At 41.6% G+C, this 25,789-nt stretch overlaps 1 protein-coding gene across 2 annotated transcripts; it reads left to right on the top strand.

Moving 5' to 3' along the window:
* Positions 1-22,617: 22,617 nt before the first annotated feature.
* LOC150018141 (calcitonin gene-related peptide 1-like) lies at positions 22,618-25,392 on the top strand. 2 transcript variants are annotated; one of them, XM_090267646.1, is made up of 4 exons: positions 22,618-22,732; positions 23,688-23,782; positions 24,526-24,657; positions 25,214-25,392. In XM_090267646.1, the coding sequence occupies exons 2-4, from the start codon at positions 23,697-23,699 to the stop codon at positions 25,371-25,373; spliced, it is 378 nt and encodes a 125-aa protein (XP_090123772.1). In that variant the 5' UTR covers positions 22,618-22,732; positions 23,688-23,696; the 3' UTR covers positions 25,374-25,392. The 2 variants fall into 2 exon arrangements, with proteins under 2 accessions (XP_090123772.1, XP_090123773.1); XM_090267647.1 differs by having other exon boundaries at positions 22,618-22,758.
* Positions 25,393-25,789: the final 397 nt, after the last annotated feature.

Raw genomic sequence — 25,789 nt, 5'->3', positions numbered from 1 at the left:
CTGTGTTTGTTTCTGTGTATTGGATAGAGCTCTTTTGACTCCATGTCTTGGTATTATGGCCTAATATAGTAGGGGTCCTGTCAATTATATTTCAATACAAAACCTTAAAATATCACTAACAAAACTTAATCAAAGCTACAGTAATCAAAACTGGTACTAACATATAGATAGAAATATAGACCAACGGTTTAGAAAAGAAAGTCCAGAAATCATCATTGGCAGCCGTCCGTCTCGAGAGACGATGGTGTAGCTTCTTAAGAGTCTATCTGCACCGCCGAGAATGGCTGTGCAGTCCGACTCGGGAGTGACACGGTATCTGTCTCCTCCCATGTTAAATCGACATCTTGCGATGACGCTGGAGTGTCCTCCCCAGTGGAGCTGAAGCTACAGAGCCTGGGCAGGGTGATATGGAGGGTCTGCTGTTGCCCATGCAGCAGACCCCCCCTCTCTTCGCAGCTGAAGGGTCCAAGGGAAAGACGGAGTCAATACAGCTTGGCTTCAGGTGCGCCGCAGGAGTTGCCGGTGTTGACTACAACGTCAAACCGCCTTAGGGACTCCGGCTCCGGATTTTCTGTCGGGGTTTACTCCCTTAGCCTTTCCCCTGAAGAGGTATGCCGCAAGGCAGTGGAGGTTTTTTGGAGTCAGAGTTTTCCTTCTCTGATGTGCCCTGACTGGAAGATCGAACCAGCGACACTTAGCTCGCAGGCCGACGCTCAATCCACTGAGCCAAACCAGCCAGGAGTCCAGAAATATATCCTTGTGTATATATATATGATCAAATGACTTTTGACATGAGTATGAAGACCACCCAAGGGAAATAGACAGTTTTCAATAAATGGTGCTGGGAAAATGATGTCCACATGAAAAAGTTTAAGTTGTATCTTTACCTCATGCTATAGACAAAAATTAACTAAAAATGGATCAAAGACCTAAATATATGGCCTAAAGCAATATAACTCTTAAATGAAAACATAGGAGAAAAACTTTGGGGCATTGGATTTGGTGATTACTTCTTGCATATGACACCAAAGGCATAGGTAATACGAAAAGATGGACAAATTTGACTTCATAAAAAATTTAAAAATTTGTACACAATAGTAACTTATAACAGAGTAAAACAGTAATCCATAGAATGGGAGAAAATACTTGTAAATCACAAGTATTGTAAACTTCTAAACCTGACTAACAAAATAACCAAATGTTTTTATTTAATAATGGTCAAAAGATTTAAATTGACATTTCTGCAAAGAAGATGTACAAATGACCAATAAGCACACGAAAAGATGCCTAACATCACTAATCGTTAGGGAAATGCAAATCAAAAATATGAGATGTCACTTAACACCTACTAGGAAGGCTACTATAAAAAAAGTAAATAATAAGTGTTGGCAAGAAGGTGGAGAAACTGGAATCCTTGTGCACATTTGGTGTACAATGTCAAACATAAATAAAAGTACAGCTGCTGTACGTGTATAGACAGAGTGTAAATAGGTACAGTCTTGTGGAAAACAATATGACAGTTCTGAAAAAAAATTAAAAAGAGAGTTACCATATGATCCAGCAATTTTGAGTATATACACAAAACTTTTGAAAACAGGGTCTCAATGAAATGTATGTACACTTATGTATATAGTAATATTATTATTCACAATAGCCAAAACAAGGACCAACTCTTGTGTCTATCATTTGATAAATAGATAAGCAAAATATTGTTTATACATACAGTGAAATATTATTCAAGCTTAAAAAAGAGAGAAATTTTGACATTTGCTTCAGCATGGATGAGTCTTGAGGACATTAAGCTAACTGAAAAAAGCCAGTAAAAAAGACAGTGTGTGACTCCACTTATGCGAGGTACTTTAAATACTTAAAATCATAGAGACAGAAAGTAGTATGGTGGTTGTCGGGAGAAATGGTGAGTTATTGTTTAATGTATATAGAGTTTCAGTTATATAAGACAAAAAGAGTTCTGAAGTTGGATGGTGGGGATGGTTGTACAATATTACAAATTATTTTACACCACTGATCCATACACTTAAAAACGATCAAATGACGACTTCCGGCCAAGATGGAGGCTTAGACGGACACGCTAAGTCTCCCTCTACAACTAGAGAGGAATACAACTACTTCAAAACAAAGGATAACTAGAAATTCCAGAAAATAAAACTACACGGAAGCCCAACATATGAAGTTATAAACCAGCGGTGCCATTTGGGCAGGTAAGAGTTAAAGAGGGCAAAGCTGTTTGCGGAGCGGCGGGGCGGCGAAAAATCCCGGCGGCAGTCAAGCCCCTGGCAGTGCGCGACCCCAGCGCTGGGGAGAGCGGAGAGCGGCCACCGCCATCGCCTTGAACAGTGAGGCCCAGGGGGGCGGGAGGACGGATCCCGGTCTCCTAGCTGAATAACTGTGTGAATCCATTTTGGACCCCCGCCCCCAAAGAAAGAAAGCACCACAGGGCTGCGAAATAGGTCGCAGACAGGCGCCGGGCGCTGACTTGTGACGCCAAACGGCGCCGGTCGCTGGGTCATTACGAGTACACAGGCACTGCCCCCGACAGCCGGCCCAAGAAAACAAAACGCATCTGTCAAAATGTGGCAGACAACTATAGAAATACCGGTGACACAGCTCACCAGGCAGCAGATAGAGAACCTGACAGATGAACAGATAAGAAACCTGTCAGAGGCTCAGTTCTGGGCCATTGTTATCAGGTGGCTTACAGAATTCACAAAAGAGCAGGAAAAAGATATGAAAGAAGCGAAAAACTTTCATAACGAAAGGAACAAAACCACATACGAGACAGATGGTGAGGAACAAAAATCCAGAGTTCATTTCAACAAACTGGAATATGGAGAAGGAACAAGTAGTCAACCAATGCAGCGAGAGGAAATGGGAAGCAACAATGAGAGGATCAGAAACCTCTGGGACAGCTATAAAAGGCCCAACATAAGAATCATTGGTTTGCCAGAGAATGAGGAAGATGAACTAGAACTTGAAAAATTGAGTGAAAATATAATAAAGGAGAACTTCCCAGACTTGGGGAAGGGAATAGACTTGCAGGTCCAGGAAGCAAGGAGAGTTCCCAAGAGACTGGACCCAGGGAGAACCACTCCAAGACACATTATAATCAAAATGTCAAAAATTAAAGATAAAGAGAGAATCTTAAAAGCAGCAAGAGAGAAGAAAAGAATTATGTACAAAGGGGTCCCAATTAGACTATCAGCAGACTTCTCAAGGGAAACCCTACAGGCAAGAAGGGACTGGCAAGAAATATTCAAAGTAATGAAAATCCAAAACCTACAACCACGAATACTCTATCCAGCGAAGTTGTCATTCAGAATAGAAGGACAGAGAAAGTGTTTCCAGGACAAAATAAAACTGAAAGAGTTCATTAGATCCAAACCACTGTTATATGAGATGTTAAAGGGACTGGTTTAAAAAACAGAAGCTAAGGAGATGAAACAAAGGCAAACTAAACAGGCAACGAGAGTGGAAAAGGAACTGTGGGTACGGGAAGCATATTGGGGGAAGGTCAACAGGGAGGGGGAGTGGGGAAAGGGAGGGAGATGATATAGGAATTGGGGATCAAGGTAGGAGGGAATGGAATAGACGGAGAGAGGTTGGGAGGAACTGTATCCACAACTAATGGACATAATCTAAAAGGGGGGGGCCACCGGGTGGAGGGGAGCAGAGGGAAGGGAAATTGGCACAAATGTAATATTTTAATCAATAAAACACATTAAATCTGAAAAAAAAAAAAAAAAAAAAAAAAACGATCAAATGAGCCCTGGCTGCTGTGGCTCAGTGTATTGAGCGTTGGCCTGCGAGCCAAGTGTCACTGGTTCGATTCCCAGTTAGGGCACATTACCAGGTTGCACGTCAGGCCCCCAGTTGGGGGCACAAGTGAGAGGCAACCACACAGTGATGTTTCTCTCCCTCTCTTTCCCTTTACCCTCTCTCTAAAAATAAAAAAATAAACAAACAAACAAATAAATTATTTTTAAAAAAACAGCAAAAAAACGATCAAATGGTAAATTTTATGTTATGTGTATTTTACCACACACACACGCACAACAGACACGCAAAATAATTGTAGAAAAAACCCTTGCCAAACTGTTTAAAAAAGAGAGAGAGAATCATGAATTATCAGGGTGCTCACTTCATAAGGTATATAAATGTTTAACTGCTACTTTGTACACCTGCAACTAATATAGTATTATATGTCAACTATAATTGAAAAATAAATTTAAAAAATTAAAAAGCGAAACAGAAAAAAACAAAAAATACATTTAAAAAAATCATGAAGTTCATGACCATATTCCTAAGTGCTTACCCAGGATCTATTTGCTCTGTGTTTACACATCGTTCTAATAAGCTTTGTCTCTGTTCTCTTGATAACAGCTTTGTAGATGACCACAAAGACCCTTTTAATAGTTTTTGATCAGTATGTACAAGTTCCCATGTAATACCTATAGGCTCTTTGTTTCCATACCATTATTCTACATTTATTTTTTGTTGTTTTTGTTCTGGTGTTTGTTTCACTGTATACCGAATAAAAATGGCAAGTGAGTGGACTCTTGCTAAGTACAATTAAAAATGACACTAGATGAAGTGACAGTTGACAACCCAATGGGAAGAAATAGAATAGAATAAGCATAAAATTATATATCTATTAGATATCAGTAAGACCTGATAGGTTTTACTGATATCATCTAGTTTAGAGCTATTGGGCTTATATGTCTTAGACCCCTGAGGGCAGCACTGTATTTATGCCAACATATTAAGTGATGTTTTTATGATAGTGTCAATGAATCTGCAACCAAACCCAAGTTCAAATGCCCAATGCACTGTGAAATCAATCACTAAAGCATCGAGTAGAGGCAGCCAAACCAGGAGGCAGGAAGAACCATAAACTTTATCTACAGTTAATAACTAAGTTTCTACATTTCTATTCTTAACTATTTTTAAGCCTTAAGCTAAGCTATGACTTCAGTCCCCACTGCCTTTTGTTCACTCCTCATTCCTGAGGGATGTGGGGTGGTTGGTGATTGTACTAGCTACTTCGTGTTGGGAAGGGGCAAAGTTCCAGATTAGAGGGATGAAACTTTTGGGGAATTATTTGAAAATGTTCCCTAGTTCCAGGTTGAAACACAATATGTTCCATTACTAAAATTTTAGTTCCTCCATTAAGATTCTTAGGCACATTTGCAAGGTCCCAAAGGAGGACATCTTTTTTGTCCTAGGAGACAAGTGTGTCTTGCCTGGGGGTAGTTTTTCCTCATGGAGGATGTGGATTTGGCCTCAGATCTCCATGGTTTAAAGCAGCAACCAGTAGGGTAGCCTGCTGCTTCATTTTTCATGTTCATTTTTCTTTTGAACTTGATACCTAGTATTGAAAACTTTAAAAGCAATCTCAACCAACTGACATAAGCATGCCTATAGCACCTTCTATAATTTCTTTTGTGTGTCAGTGTGTTCAGCCCAGTAAATGTCATATTAACCATTTAAAAATTTTCTGGTGCTTCCAGCCCTGGCCGGTGTTGCTCAGGGGATAGAGTGCCAGCCTATGAACCAAAAGGTTGCTGGTTCAATTCCTAGTCAGGGCACATGCCTGGGTTGCAAGCCAACTCCCCTGTTGGGTATGTGAGAGAGGCAACCAACTGATGTTTCTCTCACACATAAATGTTTCTCTTCCCTCCTTTTCTCTCTAAAATATAAAAAATAAAATGTTTAAATTTCTCAGTGCTTCCAGATCAACTTCAGTGTATGTTTAGAGTTCTGAGGGGTCCATATTAGATTTCTGTTTTACTTCTTGAACTTAATCAAGACTCTTCTGTTTTGGTACCCCTCTTATCAGTCCTGCCAAAATGCAATTTTGGTAATGTTCAAACCAGCCTCTGTCTCTGTTGTTGACATTCCAGTTAGGGTCCACTGTAGACACTGCCTAGACAGTGTCCACCCTTACCTGAATATTGAGGGCCTTTGCATGTTGTTAGTTAGTTTCTTCTCTAGCTTTTTCTAACACCATCTGATGCTCCTTGGAAGGATGAAGAAAACAAAGAAAAATCTGCACATCAGCCCAAGTGGGGTTATAAAGAGAAAATATAGAAGAAAACAATTTTTCCATATTCAGGATCATCCTAACAGGTAGGCATATTATTTGTCCGGTTACAGGTCTGATGTCAAAAAACCCAAATTGTGCCTCTGGTTGTCCACCAGCTTCTAAGCCTCAAATGGCATTTGCCTTAGTGAAAATTGTCCTGATGAGATTTGGGTGGCTCCCTGGCCAAATTGAGTACTCTGCCAGGTGTGGCAAGGAGAGACCATTCTTACCTCTTATTCCCCAGGCATTTGGGGACCTTGCAGATCTGGTGAGTTCAGCAGGATCTCAGGCTCCTAGAGTTGTGAAGGCAGCTCTGGTGGAGTAATTGTGACAGGCCCTCTACCATAAGGTGGTGGAGGTAGAGTTGGGAAATTTAATTCATTAATTAACAAATCATCCTCTTCCCTTTGGCCTGAATCAGACAATACAGGTCTCTGAGAGTTCCCTGTCTGTTGAAGCAAAATTTTACATCTTTTCTGAGTTGCTTCAGTTTGATATAGCAACATAAAAGAGATTGTACATAAAGTATTTCATCACATTTACTTTCCCTTTTACAAAGTAAATCCAATTGCAAAATGGTGTCATAATTAACATATTTGTTCTTAAACCACTGTTCTTCTGAGCCCAAAGAATATTGTGGCTATATAGTATTACAGTAGAAAGGAATTATATTCTTCCTTTGTATGGGCTTACAACTAAATACTGCACAATTCTGAAGTATGCAAAGTAAAGGACCACACACAGAAATTGAACTGGAATTATCCATTACTGCCAATTAGTCAGTTGGCCAACTTCAAGTAACCAAAGGCTGCATCAAAATCTAAACAAATAAAGCCTAGACATGCCTCTGTGAGTAAAAGTCCCTAATCTCTCTTCAAAGTTGAAAAGAGAGATGACCCCAAAATAAATTAAAAATACCATTAAACCTAAAAATGGACCAACAAAGTTTATAACAATTCCACACTACTTTGTTATCATTATAATGAAGTTTATAACAATAGCCACCACTCTTGTGCCAGCTCAATGCCAGGCAATGTGCCAAGTGTCTAACATAAATTGTCATTATTTCTGCTGAGCAATGATGCTACACCATGGCCATACATGGATATCAGAGGTTTGGGAGGGCAGATTCGTTCTGCCGTGGATTTAGCAATTGGTTTTGTGGTGAGAGTTAAAGACTTACAGAGAGTTAAAGATTTTCCTACTTCTTAAGAAGGTAGAGGAGTATGCATTGAGTTTATTTATTATATTGACCTGATATAGTTGGATAAGCTTTTGTTATAATAATAATAGCCCCACTCTCACACATCCGCCCATACCAAGCAGGAGCAGATATATAAAAGTGTCTGTCTTGTCTTTAACATACAAAAAAAAAAAAAAAGTGTGTGTCTATTCAATAACAAAATGTGTTTACTTCCACTAAGTAGTGTTTATTTTCCCCATTTTACATGCTGACAAACTGGCTCAAAGGGATTATTATCTGTTCAAGGACACTAAGTGGGTGATACAGGCAAGATTCAAATTCAGTTATATAAAACCTCAAACAAAAAGAACTAAGCAAAATGGAGGCAAGCAATCTACCAGATACAAGTTCAAAACACTGGATATTCTCAGAGAATTTAGTGAGAACTTCAACAAAAAGATAGCAAGCATAAAAAAAGGATATAGAAACCATTAATAAAATGAACCAGTCAGGGAATTTAGCGAGAATTTCAACAAAAAGATAGCAAGCACAAAAAAGGATATAGAAACCATTAATAAAAAAAACCAGTCAGAAATAAAGAATACAATATCTAAAACTATGACTGTACTAGAAAGAATCAACAGATTAAATGAAGCAGAGGATCAAATCAGTGATTTGGAAGACAAGGTAGCAGAAAAGACCCAATTGGAACAGCTAAAAGAAAAACAAATTTAGGAAATGAGGGTGGTTTAAGAGATTTTTGTGACACCATCAAGCACAACAACATTTATATCATTGGAGTACCAGAAGAAGAAGAGAGAAAGCAAAGTTTTGAGAACCTATTTGAAGAAATAATGACACCCTGGTTGCTGTGGCTCAGTGGATTGAGCGTCGGCCTGCGAGCCAAGTGTTACTGGTTCGATTCCCAGTCAGGGCACATGACTAGGTTGCACATCAGGTCCCCAGTTGAGGGCACGAGTGAGAGGCAACCACATAGCGATATTTCTCTCCCTCTCTTTCTCCTTTACTCTCTCTCTAAAAACAAACAAACAAATAAATAAAAATTGTCAGCTGGAAAATTAAAAAAAAAAAAAAAGAAAAAAGAAATAATGACAGAAAACTTCCCTAACTTGGTAAAGGAAATAGACATACAAGTCAAAGATGTGCAGAGTGTCCCAAAGAATATAAATCCAAAGAGTCCCATACCAAGACATATGATTATTAAAATGTCAATCCTTAAAGTCAAAGAGAGAATCTTAAAAGCAGCAAGAGAAAGGTAGTTAGTTACCAACAAGGGATCTCCCATAAGACTGCCAAATAATTTCTCACCACAAACTTTGACGATCAGAAAGTATTGGCAAGAAATATTCAAAGCAAGGACCTATAACCAAGGCTAGTCTATCCAGCAAGGATGTCATGTAAAGAGCTTCACAGACAAGAAAATCTAATGGAGTTCATCACCACCAAACCAGTATTACAAGAAATCTTAAAGGGACTTCTTTAAGAAAAAGAAGGGGGGAAAAGAACATAAATATGAGTAATATAATGGCAATAACAGTGTGCCCATTAAAAATCACTTTATTTATCTTTAAAAAGATTGTATTTATTTATTTTTAGAGAGAGGGGAAGTGAAGGAGAAAAAGAGGGAAAGAAACATTGATCAGTTACCTTTCACATGCACCCAACCAGGGGCCTGGCCCAAGACCCAGGCAAATGCCCTGACCAGGAATTGAATGAGCAACTTCTTGGTTTGCAGGATGACGCTCAGCCCACTAAGCTACACCAGTCAGGGCAAAAGTCACTTTAAATGTAAACAGATTAAATGTTCCAATCAAAGGACATAGGGTAGCTGAATAGATAACAAAAGAAGACATTTACATATGCTGTCTATAAGATTCTCATTTCACATCAAAAGACAAACACAGACTGAAAGTAAAGGGATAGAAAAAGCTATTTCATGCAAATAGAAACAAAAATAAATTTGGGGTAATAATAATTATACTAGTCAAAATAGACTTTAAAGCATAAGCTATAATAAGAGTCCAAAAAGGACACTTTATAACTATAAAAGGATCAATCCAAGGGGATATATTCCTTGTAAACATATATGCACCCAATATAGGAACATCTAAATATATAAAACAAATATTGATGAACATAAATGGAAGATCAACAGTAATACAGTCATACTAGGTGACTTTTAACACCTCGTTGATATCAGTGGACAGATTTTCTAGACAGAAGATAATAAGCATACAGTGGCCTTAAATGTCATAGTATACCAGATAGATTTTCTCTGATGCAGTGGAGTGAAACTAGAAATCAAACACAAGGAAAAAACTAAAAAGACACACAAAAATGGATGTTAAATAATATAATACTAAATAATGAATGAGTTGACAATGAGATCAAAGAAGAAATCAAAAGATACCTTGACACAAATAAAAATGAAAACACTATGGGACATTGCGTAAACAGTCCTAAGAGGGAAATCCAGAGGAATACAAACCTACCTCAAGAAATAAAAAAAATTGACCTGTCTGGGTAGATCAGTTGGTTAGAGTGTTGTCCCAATACTCCAAGGTTGTGCGTTTGATGCTTGGTCACGGCACATACAAGAATCAACCAAGAATGCATAAATAAGTGAAACAACAAAATGAGCTCTCTCTCTCTCTCACCCTTCCTCTTTATCTATAAAAATCAATAAAAAAATTTTAAAACACAAACAAGAAAAACTTTAAATAAATACTCTAATCTTACAACCAAAGTAACTATAAAAAACCAACAAAAAATGTGTAGGAGTAGAAGGAACGTAATAATAAAGATCAGAGCAGAAATAAATGAAATAGAGTCTATAAAAAGCAATACAAAAGGTCAATGCAATCAAGAGCTGGTTCTTTGAAAAGAAACAAAATTGATCAACCTTTAACTAAACTCATCAAGAAACAAAAAAGGAAGAACCCAATGAAATGAAATCAGAAATAAAAGAGGAACAGTGACAACTGACACTACAGAGACACAAAGAATTATGAGAAAATACTATAAAAAATTATATTCCAAAAAAATTGGACAAACTGGAGGAAATAGAGAAGTTCTTAGAATCATACATGCTTCAAGAGTGAATCAAGAACACACTAAAAAGACTTCCAGTCAATACAGCAGCATAAGTAAGTGCGGTACTCACATCCTCCCCCACAACCACATCAAAATGAAAACTAAACTACTGAACAACCATCATTTAGAAGCTCCTAAAATTAGCTGAATGGAAGTCCTACAATTAGGGATTTTAAAAAGAAGTCACATTGAGATTGGTAAGAAGGGTGGAGACGTGGAATGGGACAATCTCACACCCACATGTGTTGGATAAAAATTAAAAGGAATAAAAAAAAAAACCAGAAGTAATATCTCAGCCCTAGGTGGTGTAGCTCAGTGGATCGAGCACTGGCCTGTGAACCAAAAGGCTGCTGGTTCAATTCCTGGTCAGGGCACATGCCTGTGTCACGGTCCAGGTCTCCAGTTGGTGGCATGTGAGAGGCAACTGATCAACATTTCTCATCCTCTCTTTATTTCTCCCTTCTCCTCTCTCTAAAAATAAACAAATAAAATCTTTTTAAAAAAAGTAATATCTCAGCTGCAGAGGTCCCCCTGAGAAGCAAGTGTTCCCAGCCCCACACCAGGCCACCCAGCCCAGGGTTCCAGTGCCAGGAAGAGAAGTCCTCATACCTTCTGGCTTTAAAAACCAACATGGATTGTGGCTGCATGAGACAGGGCAGTGGGAGTTCCAGGGAGTTCCTCTTAAAGAGCTCTCTCATGGACTTACTCTGACTCACTTCCTCTGAGTTCCAGAGCAGCATGAAAGACATCATGGACAGATGGGGAGGAACTGAATTGCCTGCCATCAAGATGAGGGTTGAGGGGGGTAGTTTTTTCCCAGACAAAAGTGCTGGCTGAGGCCATTTTTCCTTTTCTGATCCCTCACCCAACAAAGATGACAGGTGTGTACTATATCTAAATCTCCATCAACCAATCTAACACTGCCACATCCTGGTGATTCCCTGAGACCAACTTGTAGACCCACACAAACTGTTCCCACCAGTTTTTCCATATGAACGGCCTGTTGTGTCTCACACTTCAGGCTTTACTAAAATCTCTCAAACAAGCAGCATCTGGCCTCTGTGTATCTCTTGCTAAGTGGTCCCAGGCATGGCAGCAGTGGCAGCCTGCCTTGGTTTGCAGCTTGTCTTGGCCTTGGTATCCCCCAGTCCAGCGCAAATATCAGTCATCATCAGATAACTTTGTAGTTCATGTTGGGTGGTCCCAGAAAGAACATAGGCAGCGATTGACCTTGGCCTGTACCTCCTGAGATGCCCCAGAGCCAGCACACCTGGTAGATACCTTCAAACCACATTCCACAGCAATACAATCAAGAGGCAGCCTCAGCAGGCACCAGAGCCCTGCTGAATTAAGTCTTGCTCTGTGGGACAGGCTCCTGCACAACTGATCCTCTGTGGTGATCGATGGTCACAGCCAGTCCTTATAGCTGATCAGACTGGAAGTAAATCATTCCCATTACATGCCCACAGCAATCAAGGCTCAACTACAACAAAGAGTGTACATAGCCCACATGGGGAGGCCCATCTGGAGTGCCTAGCTTGGGTGATAGGGGAGGGTGTGCCACTAGACTCTACAGAACACCTACTACATTAGGCTACTCTACCAAGCCTGAGAGACATAGCATCTCTACCTAATTCATAGGAACAAACACAGGGAGGCTGCCAAAATAGGAGACAAAGAAACATGTCCCAAATGAATGAACAGAACAAAACTCCAGAGAAAGAACTAAACAAAATGGGGACAAACAATCTACTAGATGAAGAGCTCAAAACATGGTTATAAGGATGCTCAATGATCTTGGTGAGACCCTCAGCAGCATAAAAAAGAACATGGAAACCGTAAAAAGAACCAATCAATATGAAGAATACACTACCTGAAATTAAGAATAATTTACAGGGAAACAACAGTGGGATAGATGAAGCTGAGAATCAAATCAGTGATTTAGAATATAACAAAACAAAAAACACCCAATCAGCACAGAGAAAAAAAAAAACAGATCCAAAAAATGAAGATAGTTTAAGGAGCTCTGAGACAAACACAAGTGTACTAACATTCACATCATGGAGGCGCTGGATGGATGAGAGAGAGTATGGTATTGGAAACCTATTTGAAAATATATGACAGAAAAATATTTCTTAACCTGATGAAGGAAATGGACATACAAGCCCAGGAAGCACAGAGAGTCCCATGCAAGATGAACCCAAAGAGAACTACACCAAGACAACCATAAGTAAAATGCAAAAGGTTAAAGACAAAGATAGAATCTTAAAAGCAGCAAGAGAGAAGCAAATAAAAGGCATCCAGTTTGAAAGAAAGACGTAAAACTGTCATTATTTTAAGATGACATAATACTATAGATAGAGAAGCCTAAAGATTCCATCAAAAAGCTATTTGAACTGATAAATGAATTCAGTAAAGTAGCAGGACACTAAATTAATATTAGGAAATAGATTGCATTTTTATTAGCCAATAATAAACTATTAGAAAGAGAAATTAAAAAAACAATTCCATTACAATTACATCAAAAAACCCCAGGAATAAATTTAATCAAGGAGGTAAAAGACATGTACTTTGAAAGTTATAATACATTGAAGAAAAAAAATGAAAAAGGTACAGATAAATGAAAGCATACACTGTGCTCATGGAGTGGAAGAATTAACATTGTTACAATGTCCACACTACCCAAAGCAATCTATAGGTTTAATGCAATCCCTGTCAAAAGACCAATGGCATTGTTCACAGATCTAGAATAAATATTCCGAAAATTTATAGGGAACTAAAAAAGATAGCTACAGAAATCTTCAGAAAAGAAGAACAAACTTAGAGGTATCATACTACCTGTATTAAACTATACTACATAGCTATAGGAATCAAAGCAGCATGGTACTGGCATAAAAACAGACACATAGATCAATAGAACATAATAGTGAGTCCAGAAATAAACCCATTCCTGTATGGTCAATTAATTTATGACAAAGGAAGCAACAATACACAATGGTTAAAGATGGCCTACTCAATAAACAGTGCTGGGAATACTAGACAGATATACACACAAAAAAATATGAAACTAGACCACCTTTTAACACTGCACACAAGAATAAACTCGAACAATCACTCAGAACCATCAGAAATTGAGTTTGACAACTATGGAATTAAGGAAACCATATCCATCCAGACTGGTAGGAGGGTCACAGATACAGAAAAGGTGGTCCCACATCCACATGCTGTGGATAAAAATTTGGGAGGAATATCTCTGGAGTAAGGAGTCCCAGATCCACATCAGGCCACTCCGCCCAGGGTTCCAGTAGCAGAAAGATAGGTCCCCATAAGTTCTGGCTGAAAAACCAGTGGGAACTAAATTGGTGGAAGAAATTTCTGGAGTCCCAGGCAATTCCTCTTAAAGAACCCATACACAGTCTTAATCAGATTCATTCCCTCTGAGCTCCAGCACTGGGGTAGCAGCTTGAAAGGCACCAGTGGCATACAAGGAGGAACTGAAGTGTCTGGCATCAGGGCAGGAGCTGAGGGACAGCTTTCTCCCAAACAGAAATGTGGGCAGAGGCTCTTACCCTTTTCTGAGCCCTCCCCCCACAGAGCCACAAAGCTGGCAGGTGGGTGCCATATCTGAGACTTCATCAACCTGGCTAACACTGTTTGCCCCACATTGGAGATCCCCAGAGACTCTGTCCCACTCAGCTTATAGGCCCACCCAAGCTCTCAACAGAGATTCTTCCATATGAGTGGCTGGCCTTGGTTCATGCTTCATGATGTCCCAAATCCTCTCAAACAAACAACAGCCAGGTCAGTGAGCTCCTAGCCCCTGTACCTCTTGCTAAGTGGCCCCAGGTCTGGCACTAGCAACAGCCAGCCTAGAATTACAGCTTGGTTTCACCTGGGAATCTCCAAGCCCAGCACAAATAGCAGCCATCTCAGACTGCTTTATAGCTCAGGCAGGGTGGCCACAGGCAAAACACAGGTGGGAGCTGACCTTGGCCTGCACCACTTGAGAAATCCCAGGGCCTATGCAGACAGTGGACAGCTATAGACCACATTGGAGCACCACCACCTTGCGCCTGCACAGCCAATTCTTGCAGCTGACTGACCTGGGTAAATCTCTCCCAATGACCTGCCAATAGCAATCAAGTTTCAACTATAAGAGGAGGGTGTACTCAGCCCACACAAAGGGTGCACTTTGAGTACACAGCTTAGGTAGAAGAAGAGGCTGTGCCAATGGATCCTATGAGACACCAACTACATTAGGCTATGCTACCAAGACAGGGAGTCATAGCAGCTCTACCTAATACTTAGAAACAAACATAGGCAGGTTGACACAATGAGGAGATAAAGAAAAATGGACCAAAAGAAAGAATAGATCAAAACTCCAGCAAAAGAACAAAATGAAGTTGAGATAAGCAATCTATAAGATGCAGAGTTCAAAACACTGGTTATAGGATGCTCAAGGAATGTAGTGAGGACTTCACCAGTATAAAAAAGATCCAGTCAGAAATGAAGGATACACTAATTGAAATAAAGAACAATTTACAGGGGAACAACAGTAGAGTGGATGAAGTTGAGATCCAAATCAATGATTTGGAACATAAGGAAGCAAAAAACCACCAATCAGAACAAAAAGAAGAAAAAAGAACCCCCCCAAATGAAGATAGTGTAAGCGGCCTCTGGGACTACTTCAAGCATTCCAACATTTGTATCATAGGGGTGCCAGGAGGAGAAGAGAAAGAACAAAAAATTGGAAATCTATTTGAAAAAATAACGAAAGAAAATTTCTCTAATTTGGTGAAGGTAATGGACATGCAAATCCATGAAGCACAGAAAGTCCCAAACAAGATGGATGCAAAGAGGCCCCCTCCAAGACACATTGTAATTAAAATGCCAAAGGTAAAAGATAAAAAGAGAATCTTAAAAGCATCAGGATAAAAGCAGTTAGTTACCTACTGTGGAGTTCCCATAAGACTGTCAGATGATTTCTCAAAAGAAACTTTGCAGGCTAGAAGGGATTAGCAAGAAATATTCAAAGTCATGAAAAACAGGAACCCACAGCCAAGATTGCTCTACTTAGCAAAGATGTCATGTAGAATTTAAGGGCAGATAAAGAGCTTTCCAGACAAGAGAAAACAAATGGAGTTCATCATCATCACCATACCATTATTGTATGAAATGTTAAAGGGACTTATTTGAGAAAAAGAAGATGATCAAAACTATGGACAATAAAATGGCAATAACTACATACCTGTCAACAATTGAATCTAAAAATTGAACTAAGCAAAAAAGAAGAACAGAAACAGAATCATGGATATGGAGAGGTTTCTGATGGTTGCCAGATGGGAGGGAGCTGCGGGGGAATGGGTGAAGGGGTGAGGCGATTGAGAAGTACAAATAGGCAGTTACAGAATAGCCATGGGGGTTTAAATTACAGTATAGCAAAGGGAGTAACCAAGGAACTTATATGCATGACCCATAGACATGAACAATGGTGTGGGGTTTTCCTGAAGGAGAGGGGGGTACTGGCTGGATGGGAGACAAAGGGGGAAAAATTGGGACAAATGTAATAGCATAATCAATAAAATATAATTAAAAATAAATAAAATATAAATAAGTTACAAGGAAGAATAAACTCAAAATGGATTAAACTTAAATGTAAGACCTGAAACCATGAAATTTCTAGGAGAAAACAAAGCCAGTAAACGCTCTGATATTATTCTTAGTAAAATTTTGTTCTGATATATCTCATCAGGAAAGGGAAACAAACAAACAAAAACCCAGATGGGACTGCATCAAACTAAAGAGTTTTGTATAGCAGAGGAAACCATCAATAAAACAAAAAGACAACCCACTGAATGGGAGAAGATATTCTTTAATGATATATATCTGCTAAAGGCTTAATATTCAAAATTTATAAAGAACTCATACAACTTAATACCAAAAAACAAAAACAAAAACCTAAACCTAAAGAATTCAATTAAAAAATTGGCAGAGGACCTGAATAGACATTTATCCAAAGAGGATTTACAGGTGTCCAGTAGACATACACATATGAAAAGATCCTCATCATCACTAATCATCAGACAAATGCAAATTAAAACCACACTGAGCTATTACCTCATATTTGTCAGAATGACTATCATTAATGAATCAACAAACAAGTGTTAATGATGATGTGGAGAAAAGGGAACCCTTATGCACTGTTGGTGGGATCGAAAGTTGGTCACTATGGAAAACAGTATAGAAGTTCCTCAAAGCATTAAAGATAGAACTACCTATGACCCAGCAATTCCACTTCTGAGTATTTATCCAAAGAATCAACAAGATATATGCATCCCTATGTTCATTGCAGCATTATTAACAACAGCCAAGATATGGAAGCAACCTAAGTGCCTATTAATAGATAATTGGGTAAAGAAGTGGTAGATATATACAACAAAATTTTAGCTGGCCATAAAAAAGAAGGAAATTTTACCATTTGTGATAACATGGGTGGACCTAGAGGGTATTATGCTAAGTGAAATAAGTCAGATAGAGAAAAACAATACAATATGATTTCACTTATATGTGGAATCTAAAGAACAAAATAAATAAACAAACAAAACAAACACTTTCCTAGATACATAGAACAAACTGATGGTTGCCAGATGGGAGGGTTTGGAGGAGGCTGGGTGAAAAAGGTGAAGAGATTCAGAAGTACAAATCGGTAGTTACAAAATAGTCACGGGGGTCTAAAGAACAGCATACTGAATATAATCAATAATATTATAGTCAATAATATTGCATTGTGCCAGGTGGATACTAGACTTACCAAGGGGGAATTACTTGTAAATTATATAAATACCTAACCACTATGCTGTAGACCTAAAAAAAAAAAAAAAAAAAGGGCCCCAAATTGCTACTAGACCCAATCCCAGGCAGATTCCAGCTATAGAGGATATCCCTTTAAAGGTACTTTATGTTTCCTGGACAGTGTCTATAAAAGAGTTGTTTCTGTAAGGAGATTTCTAATTCATGGGGAGGTTTCTAATTCTATCCCCCTTTTCTTGGAACACTGTTCTCAGCCAGAGACAGGGGAACCATTCTGGATACTATCACTCTGAACTAAGGGAGAATTTCAGCCATCTAAGAGGAACCCATCCAGGGTAATTCCTTGCTGTCACCAGAGGAGTCCTTCCACCTCTCAGAGTGACCAACATGGCCCTGGTTTACTATACTCAGCATTTTCCCTAGCAGCTGGAGGCACCCTAAAATGAGCCTCTGGATCTTGGAAGGAAGAGAGGAGGTGCCTGTGGGGCAGGAAGAGCAGGCCTCAGGACCAGTCAGCTCCACTCTCTAGGGAAGTCAGCCAGGAAAACTCACTGGCACGAGATCCCATTCCTTCCTTAGGCCATAGATGTCTTTTTCACTTCTTGTCTACCTTAAAATCCTCTGAAGTCATGTCCTCAGTCCTAGGCTCAAATGGCAGTTAGAAGGTCAGCACAGACTGTAGGTGTGTGTTTTTTCTCCCCCCTGGTCAGTTAGGCTGTGGTAATACCCCAGTAGTTTCGGCTCTGGTTATTGGTTTCTCATGAGGCCTTCTTAGGAAGAACACAGTGCTCTGGTGTATTTCTAAATGGTTTCTTTCCCCTCTCCCTATGGAAGCACTCTGTTATTTACTGTGAAAACCAGGTGGCGGTCCTGGAGTCAAATCCCGCTAGAGAATTTTTCCCCAATTGTACTGTGCGATTCTAGTTGAGTTCCTCGAGTGAAAACTCACACAATTGTGGGGGGGGGGGGCGTTGGGGGGGGGACTCTGTGACTGAGTGCCTCATGGAGTTTTTGACTCTCAGACTCTCAGAGCTGTCCACTCTGAGCAGTTTGTCAGTGACAGTTCAGGTTATCTTACGCTGGTTCCCACTGAGGTTTTCCTATGAGTCTCTGCTCCAGGAAACCATCATTCACTCCCTGTCAATGCCTGTTGGTCTCTCCAATCGTGGGGCCAAAGGTTTGCCCTGTGTTTGCCTCTCTTTTGATCCTACAAGAGTTCTTTTTCTTCATTTTTTAGTTTCTTCAGCTTTTTTACTTGTTGTTTGGACAGAGTGGTGACTTCTGAGTTCCTTACACAGGGAACACAGTACAATTAACTTTCATTTGAAATTCTCCAGTTAATTTAACAGCTCTGAATTTCCCCCAGGCTAGAGAATGAGTGTGTGTTGTTGCGACTGTTGCTGTTGTTATTGTTGTGGTTTTGTTGCTGCTGTTTAGCCTACTTTGTGCATAAATTGTACAGAATTAAGAGTAAGCCTATAGGTATGTGGTGTAGGAACACACTTTCGTCTACCCTTAAGTTTCTTTTGGCTGGTCTAATAATCAAATAGACATGATGTAGATTAGCAAGACAAAATAACTAAACTTAATATATGTGTATGCGAACCCCACATACAGGAGAGTCAGAGACCCATATACACAAAAGGGAACATAGATATATAAGACATTCTGAGCAAGGGATGAGATAAGGTGCCTTGGGAGCTTCCAAGAGCCATTGCAGAATGGTGAGAAGAGCAGATGTTTAGTAAACAGAAATTCTCCCATTATGGGCAAGGCCCCTAATTCAAGTTCTTCCAAGTAGTGAAGGGAAGGGCAAAAGTTTCTCTTGAGTCCACAGCTAAAGTTCCCCTTAGCTCAAAGCAATCTGCATACCACAGAAGCCCATCTTGGGATGACTAGTTCTGAATCCCCACAGGTGTAACTCTTTTAATTGCATGGAAACTCACATAAGAATTTTCACCCAGATGTGAGACTCGGGCACACTCTGATAAATCATCTTTAAATTTTTTAAAATAAAACAAATCACAGGAATCTAATGTAAAAGAATGGAAATAAACATTACAGTTAGGGTTTTATCAGTGTTACATTTTTTCCAGACTAGGGTGTTCCCAACTGATCTTGATTTCTAAGTTTAAAACTTACAAAAGATTGTAAAATCAAGGACCAAATAGTCAAGTGACAAATAGCCAAGTTAATTGATATTTTCCTTGGTGACTTTCGATAGATTACGCTATGTTTAGTGCTGAAGTTCAGAGAAGTTTCAGGGACAGCTGGGAGCAATCTAAAGAGTCTGCACATGCCAAGATCTGAACTTCCTTGAGTTCACTCAGTAAATTAGGATGGGCACAGGGAGGAATGGTTTTGTATTTCATGCTAGGAGACCCTAGTCTTCAGAAGATGAAGAAGAAAAACAAACAAACAAACCCTATTTCTTTGTCTCATTCCTGAAAACTGCTATCAGGAAATCTACTCTGCTGTGCCAAATAAAATAGGAGAGATCTCACTGAGATAAATGTTTGCTCTTGCAATCTCCCATCCACGCAGAATGCTGCTCTCTCTACCTAACTAGGTCCAGACTTTCTGCGTGCTAGGAATTGAGCCTTTTAACAGCAGGGACGACTGGCTGGTGAATCTGCCGCAATGAATTCATTTCCATTCATTCAACAGGGGTTAGTGGCTATTGTTTGGGAGATAGAGTGCTAAGTGCCAATGAAAAGGACTCTTATTATTATTATTTTTCTAAACCTTGGCTCCCCAGCTCAGGAGGAGGCACTTCTTACACATACAAAGTGTGCTTGAGTATTGAGTTAACATCAGTCCCTCCCTATTTAGAAAGTAAAGCTTGATTGAAATAGCACCTTTGGGTGCAGACCCCGATTCTCCTGCTCCCCGCCTCCAGTCGTGGTTTGTAATCACTAGAGATTTCAGAATGGGGAATAATGTTGGCTTTGAAGGTTGAAGGCACACCTGGACGCTAGGGGTGGAGTTCCGAGCCCAGAAAGCGATATGGCCATGAAATCAGCGCACAGTCCTTCCCTAACCGTTTTGCACTCCCCGTTGCGCTGGTGACAGCTGTGGTTCACTGCTCAGGAAAAGGAAATCCACAGACACACATACTTACAAATGATTTCAAAAAGATTCATATATTAGAAAAATCAGGTCTTGGAATGGAAGACATTTTCACAAAAGTATTTGATGCCTATGAGCAAAGACTCACAACAGCCTCAAGTGGCAGAGTCCAATTTCCACATCACACACTATCCACTCTGCCTACCGCCTTTACCAATCTGACCCTGCAGCTCCGCGGGGAAAGCTTGGTCAGGGCTCGGGACTAAAACTGCGGAGCCCCCCACGCCCGGGACTAGGTCTTTGCACCGGCTACCTTCTTCTAGGCTCCAGGAGATACTGAGCCCAGGACCCGACATTGTGATCCCTGTCTGTTCTTTTATTCGCCTTCTCTGCCTCCGTACCTGATGGCGCACCTGCGTTCTACAGAACAGTTTCCCCATCCCCTAGGTCCCCTGGCGCCCTGCCGGTGTGCCTGCGAAAAGCGAGTTTCACACACTCAGCTCCCATCTTTAAGTTTTTATTCCCTCGTGGCAGTGGCGCTCCATCAATTAAGAAGGAGGAAAGTTTAATAAGAGCATCTTGGAAGTTAGATGTCCCTAAGCAAGAAGGTGACCAACCTGGAAGGGGTGCGACGCAGGTGTGTCCTAGGAAACACTAAGGTTTCTGGAGACTCAGGACAGGGGTGAAGACCCGTGGGTCAGATCACTCACGGCGCAGGTGGGGCTCGATTCTCTCTGCCTGGGAGCCACCTTGCTGGGCTCCTTACCTGCTGCCCACAGTCCCAATACTTCTGCTATGCTCCCCCGCACTGGGAGACTCTGGAGAGGCTGTTGCGGAGCGTGCGCTGCGCGCTCAGATCCTGAGATCTTGGGCAGAGTGAGAAAAGCTTATTTCCCCGCACTCTACAGGCTGAGAGCAGCAAGTCAGGAGCGGGGACCTACCAGGCGGGCTTGGAGCAGGAATCTCAAAGGGAAGGGATCCTAAATCGGTTGTAATGGGTGTGAGAGGGTCGAGGTTCTGCATAGTTGGGTGTTACGGAGCACGCTTACTCTCGCAAGCTGGGATAGGTATGATGCCAACCGCCAAGCCGGTATGTAGATATGACCGAACGAGAGACTAAAAGGCAGGCTGGGGACATGATTCAGAGTGAACCCGTGCATATGGCCCTGTGCCTCAGTGTCTGCTTGCGAGTGCGCATGCTTAGGGGAGTGGGTATATGTTTGGAGACAGTAATGAGTTTTTTGCGTGTGGAAGAGTATGACTGGAAGTGACAGCGAACAATAGTCTCTTGCAGGGACTCCCGTCAAGCCTGCCTTGCTCTCTATTGGAGAACTGAAGTGCAGGGTATGCGGGTGCAGGTCTGGAATTACACGCCAATGGGACATCTTGGCAAACAGCTGCCGGAAGCAGGGGCAGCTGGGCAAATGGTTCCAGCGGGCAGATGAGCAATAGGTGATGGATGGCGGGGTAGAAAAGGAGATTGCTAGGGCTGCTTGAAAGCTGGGGAAGCATCTGTGCCCAGTAGGGCATTGGTTCCCTTTCATCAACGTGAGGCACCACCAGGGCAAATCCAGACTGCCCCGAATGTGGAGAATCCTATAGGATGAACCACGGTCTTACGAATCCCATATGTGGGCCATGAAGCTCTTCTAGGCACCTACCTAGCTGGGGGTGGGGTGAGGCAAATGACTAATCACAATATTCCTTCAAGATATTGGGTCCCCATTTTAAAGATAAGTACATTGAGGCCCCGAGAACTTACTTGTCCATAATTCTACCACCTGGAATTTGCTCAGCTGGAAGTGAGTTCAGTCTGTCAAAGTTCTTGCTTCCACCTCTATCTCCTATTCCCACAAGCTGCCCTCCTCTGTGGGTGATTTCAGATGTCTGAATTAAACATGTTGCTGGGACTCAGAAAACCCAGTTATGCATTAACCCTCTCATCCTCACTTGGATGGGGGTCAAAAGTCAGACTTAGGGGAGCCAGGAGTCCCCACGGTCCTGGACCCTGTCCTACAAGACCGCACAGCTGGGGATGGAGTGGGATGCTGTTCGAAACCGGAAAAAACTGAACAGGTGAAAGTTACAATGACGTCAAACTGTCTTTAATAACCTGCTCACTTTGTGGGTGTTTTTCTTGGTTCTCCCCTTTCCCCCCGCCCATCCCGCCTCCTTTCCATCAGTGACCTCAATGCAAATACAAGTGGGATGATCCTAATGGATGCCACAGGTTCTGGACGCAAGTAGGTGACACAAATCCGTTTGAGGCACAGGCTCCTTCTCATTGGTTGCACGCAGCTCCGGGACCACCCCAGACCCAGAGCAGCGTGAATAAGAGGAGCTGCGGGTGCTGGGAGGCATCAGAGCGACTTTCCACTTGGAGTGTCACTGCCACTTCCACAGTGCCGTCGCCTGACACGAAAGCCATCACCGCTGCCGCCGCTACCTGCTTCCAGGTGAGCCCGGAGATTCCTGCTTAACTGTAAGATTCTATTTCTCTCTCCTCCTCCCTTCCCTCTCTCTCCGTTACTCTATCTCCCTGCAAGTCTCAGTCTCTTTCCACTTCTTTCTGTTAGTCTGCTATTCATCCCAAATTCCTACCCCAGCTAACACTGGGCAGCCTCACTTCGGGGACTTTCTGCTCCATCTTCCCGCGCAGAACCGGGCTCCGGTCTCGCTGTCTTTAGCTGCACGCGTGTTTACACCGATCTCTGACGCTGGAGTTCCCCAGGTACCTCGCGCAGAGCAGGATGCAGGAGTAACTTTCAGCAGACTGCGCGCTCACGTATCTGGTCTCGTGCCTAGTGTTCCTGGGGAAATCAGTTCGGAACCTGGGTTAGCGCGAGTGGGGGGTAAATAGGCTCAACGACCTAGCTGCGGGCTGTGGGCGCATTTTTCCCAGTTTAAGTCCTCACAATTTAACACTCTGCTAAGCTTGGTTCTTAGAGGGGACTCCTTGCCAAAGCGCGGAGCTGCTAAGCAATTGAATGTGGTCTTGAGTTTTTCAGAGATTCCAACTGCCAGCATTCTTTCTCTACCTACCTCCACATACACTCCTAGGTGTGAGCAAAAGCGCCACACAGGGAGTACAGCTCTGGGTTGTGTTCCAACGGAGACCTGGCCAACAGGTGCATGTGAGAGTCGGTGGGGTGGGGTTGCAAGGAGGGAGCTGTGGACTGAGACCTCTTCACCTAATTGTCCTAATAGAATTGCTCCTCCAGCTTTCCTAAACCATGCGTGCTGCAGGCTCACTGGATCTTCTAGCAGTCCACCTTGCAGATATGGAAAAAACGATGAAGGGAAATGAAGTGACCAGACGTGGAGTTAGCTACAGAAGCAGGACCAATCCAGGTCTGTGGGCACACAAAACTTTGAACTGGTGCAGATGTTGACATGATTATTTCCTTGCAGAGAGGCACCATGCGCTTCTGGAAGTTCTCCCTCCTCCTGGCTCTTGGCATCTTCGTCCTGTACCAGGCATGCATGCTCCAGGCAGCGCCATTCAAGTAAGAAGCCCTGAAAATAGCCCACTCTGCTCCCACTGCCCGTGAGGCCAAGCAATTCTGTGGTCTGAATTGTAGTGTGCTGAATGTTTAACATTGACTGGGTGGTGGTTGGGCGGGGGCAAAAGGAGTATATGTTTTTTTTTCTGATATAAACAGGTGTAGCACAAAATTGCCAAACAGTAATGATATATTCTTCATTGTAAATTTCATAAAGCTCATTTAGTCTCATAGCGTCTGTCAATTTTTACCAAAATTTTCTACCTCCAGCCCATTTTTCTAATTCAAACACGATCTCAGAAATGAATTGCATTCTAATCTGCTATTTTGCCAGCAAATTTGTAATTATTAAATCTGTGTCAGCTGTTAATTTCTTTTACTCTTGTATAAATTATATATTCATTAAACTAAAACCATTTTTAGCTTCAGCACTACTGGTAAGTTTTATCATTTAAAGTTTAATATTGGCTATATTTAAAACTATATTCACAAAATTTCTGAAACACTTATCTTTCACAAGCCTACATGATCTGGATCTGGCACACTACTGCTTGGAAGTCATACCAGTGCCTGACTCCTGATGAATCAGTGTCCTCAAGAGGACATGGTCTCATGCCCTTGTCCACTGGGAGTTGGGGTGGCCACTTCCTTAGGGGAGATACAAGAATGAGGAAGCCTGGATACTTATCCTGGGGAGAGGGCAGGAAGGACTCAGAGCTTATATTGGGTTTGTTGCCTCTCCTCAGGTCTTCCTCGGAGAAAAAACCAACCCCTGCTTCACTGAATCAGGAGGAAGGAGACCTCCTTCTGGCTATCCTGGTGAAGGAATTCATGAAGAAGATGGCCAGTGAGAAGGAACGGTTGGCAGCTGGCCCCAGGTAAGGCTTCACACCTGCCCACACAGGGTATGGTGGCTGGTCTTCATAGCCAACCTCCAGTAGTAAGAACAGGAGAAGGTAAGCACCTCCAGAAATCAATGCTGTAAATTCTCTTCCTCCTTCAGGTGAGTCTGGGAAATTTTTGTATTCCTAAGAAGGGATATTTGGTGTCTTTGAGTGAGATGTCACTTCTAGACAATCCTTGTGATTGGGGTTGGATGTGGCACCATAATTTTCTCTAGTCTGATAAGCCATAATTGATTTGTAATTTATACAGAAATAATTGGCCATTATAGCTCTGTATCCCATGGCTAGTCACCCAGAACCCCCTTTGGGATTTTGACACCCATGGTAATATCTACAGGGAGTTATCATAACATTTTCCCTATGGCTTATGATTACCTGCTGTGATAATTGTGTTCATTAGGAGAAACACTGAAGGCTCATTGGTACCTTTCAGAACAGTAATTTTACAATGATTGTCCCACAGGGCAGGCTCTGTGCCCAACAACCTCTTACTGACAGGTCTTCTGTTTTTCTCCATCATGTAAATCAGCGTCACTGCCCAGAAGAGAACCTGCAACACTGGCACCTGCCTGACCCAAAAGCTTGCTGGCTTGCTGAGCAGATCTGGAAGTGTGGCACGCACCAACCTGCTGCCCCCTGACATGTCTGCCAATAACCCTGGCCGGAAAGGCAGGGACCTTGATGCTTGAGCACCTGAAAGGTCCCAGGAAGAAGGTGACTGCCTTTGTATGGTTGGCTGGGAGGATGGATGACTGGGTATCACAGGGGTGCAGTCCACTCTCTAACCCTCCCTGGGCCCTTATGGGTAAAAAATCCACATTGGAAAGTGTCTGGAGAAGCACACAGAGTCCCAATAGATAAAACCCTTAGTTTTGGGCTTATTTCTCTCTGTCCCCCCCCCCCCCATGTCTCCCTGTGACACTGAGATTATCTGCCAGGAAAATAGATCTTGTTTATTTAAAACTGTCCCTGCATTTATAATTGTGATTATTCTAGTATTTGAGTTTGGAAGGTAATGACACTATACTTTTGCACTATACACTGCAATGTTGTGTATATCTGAATTCAGAGCATACACTTGGGGTCAAGAACTGTGTTTGCCTCT

The sequence above is a fragment of the Furipterus horrens genome, unplaced genomic scaffold (genome assembly GCF_987537825.1).
Source record: "Furipterus horrens unplaced genomic scaffold, mFurHor1.1.pri manual_scaffold_2, whole genome shotgun sequence".
Taxonomy (NCBI): domain Eukaryota; kingdom Metazoa; phylum Chordata; class Mammalia; order Chiroptera; family Furipteridae; genus Furipterus; species Furipterus horrens.
This window is presented reverse-complemented; position numbering and strand designations above follow the sequence as displayed.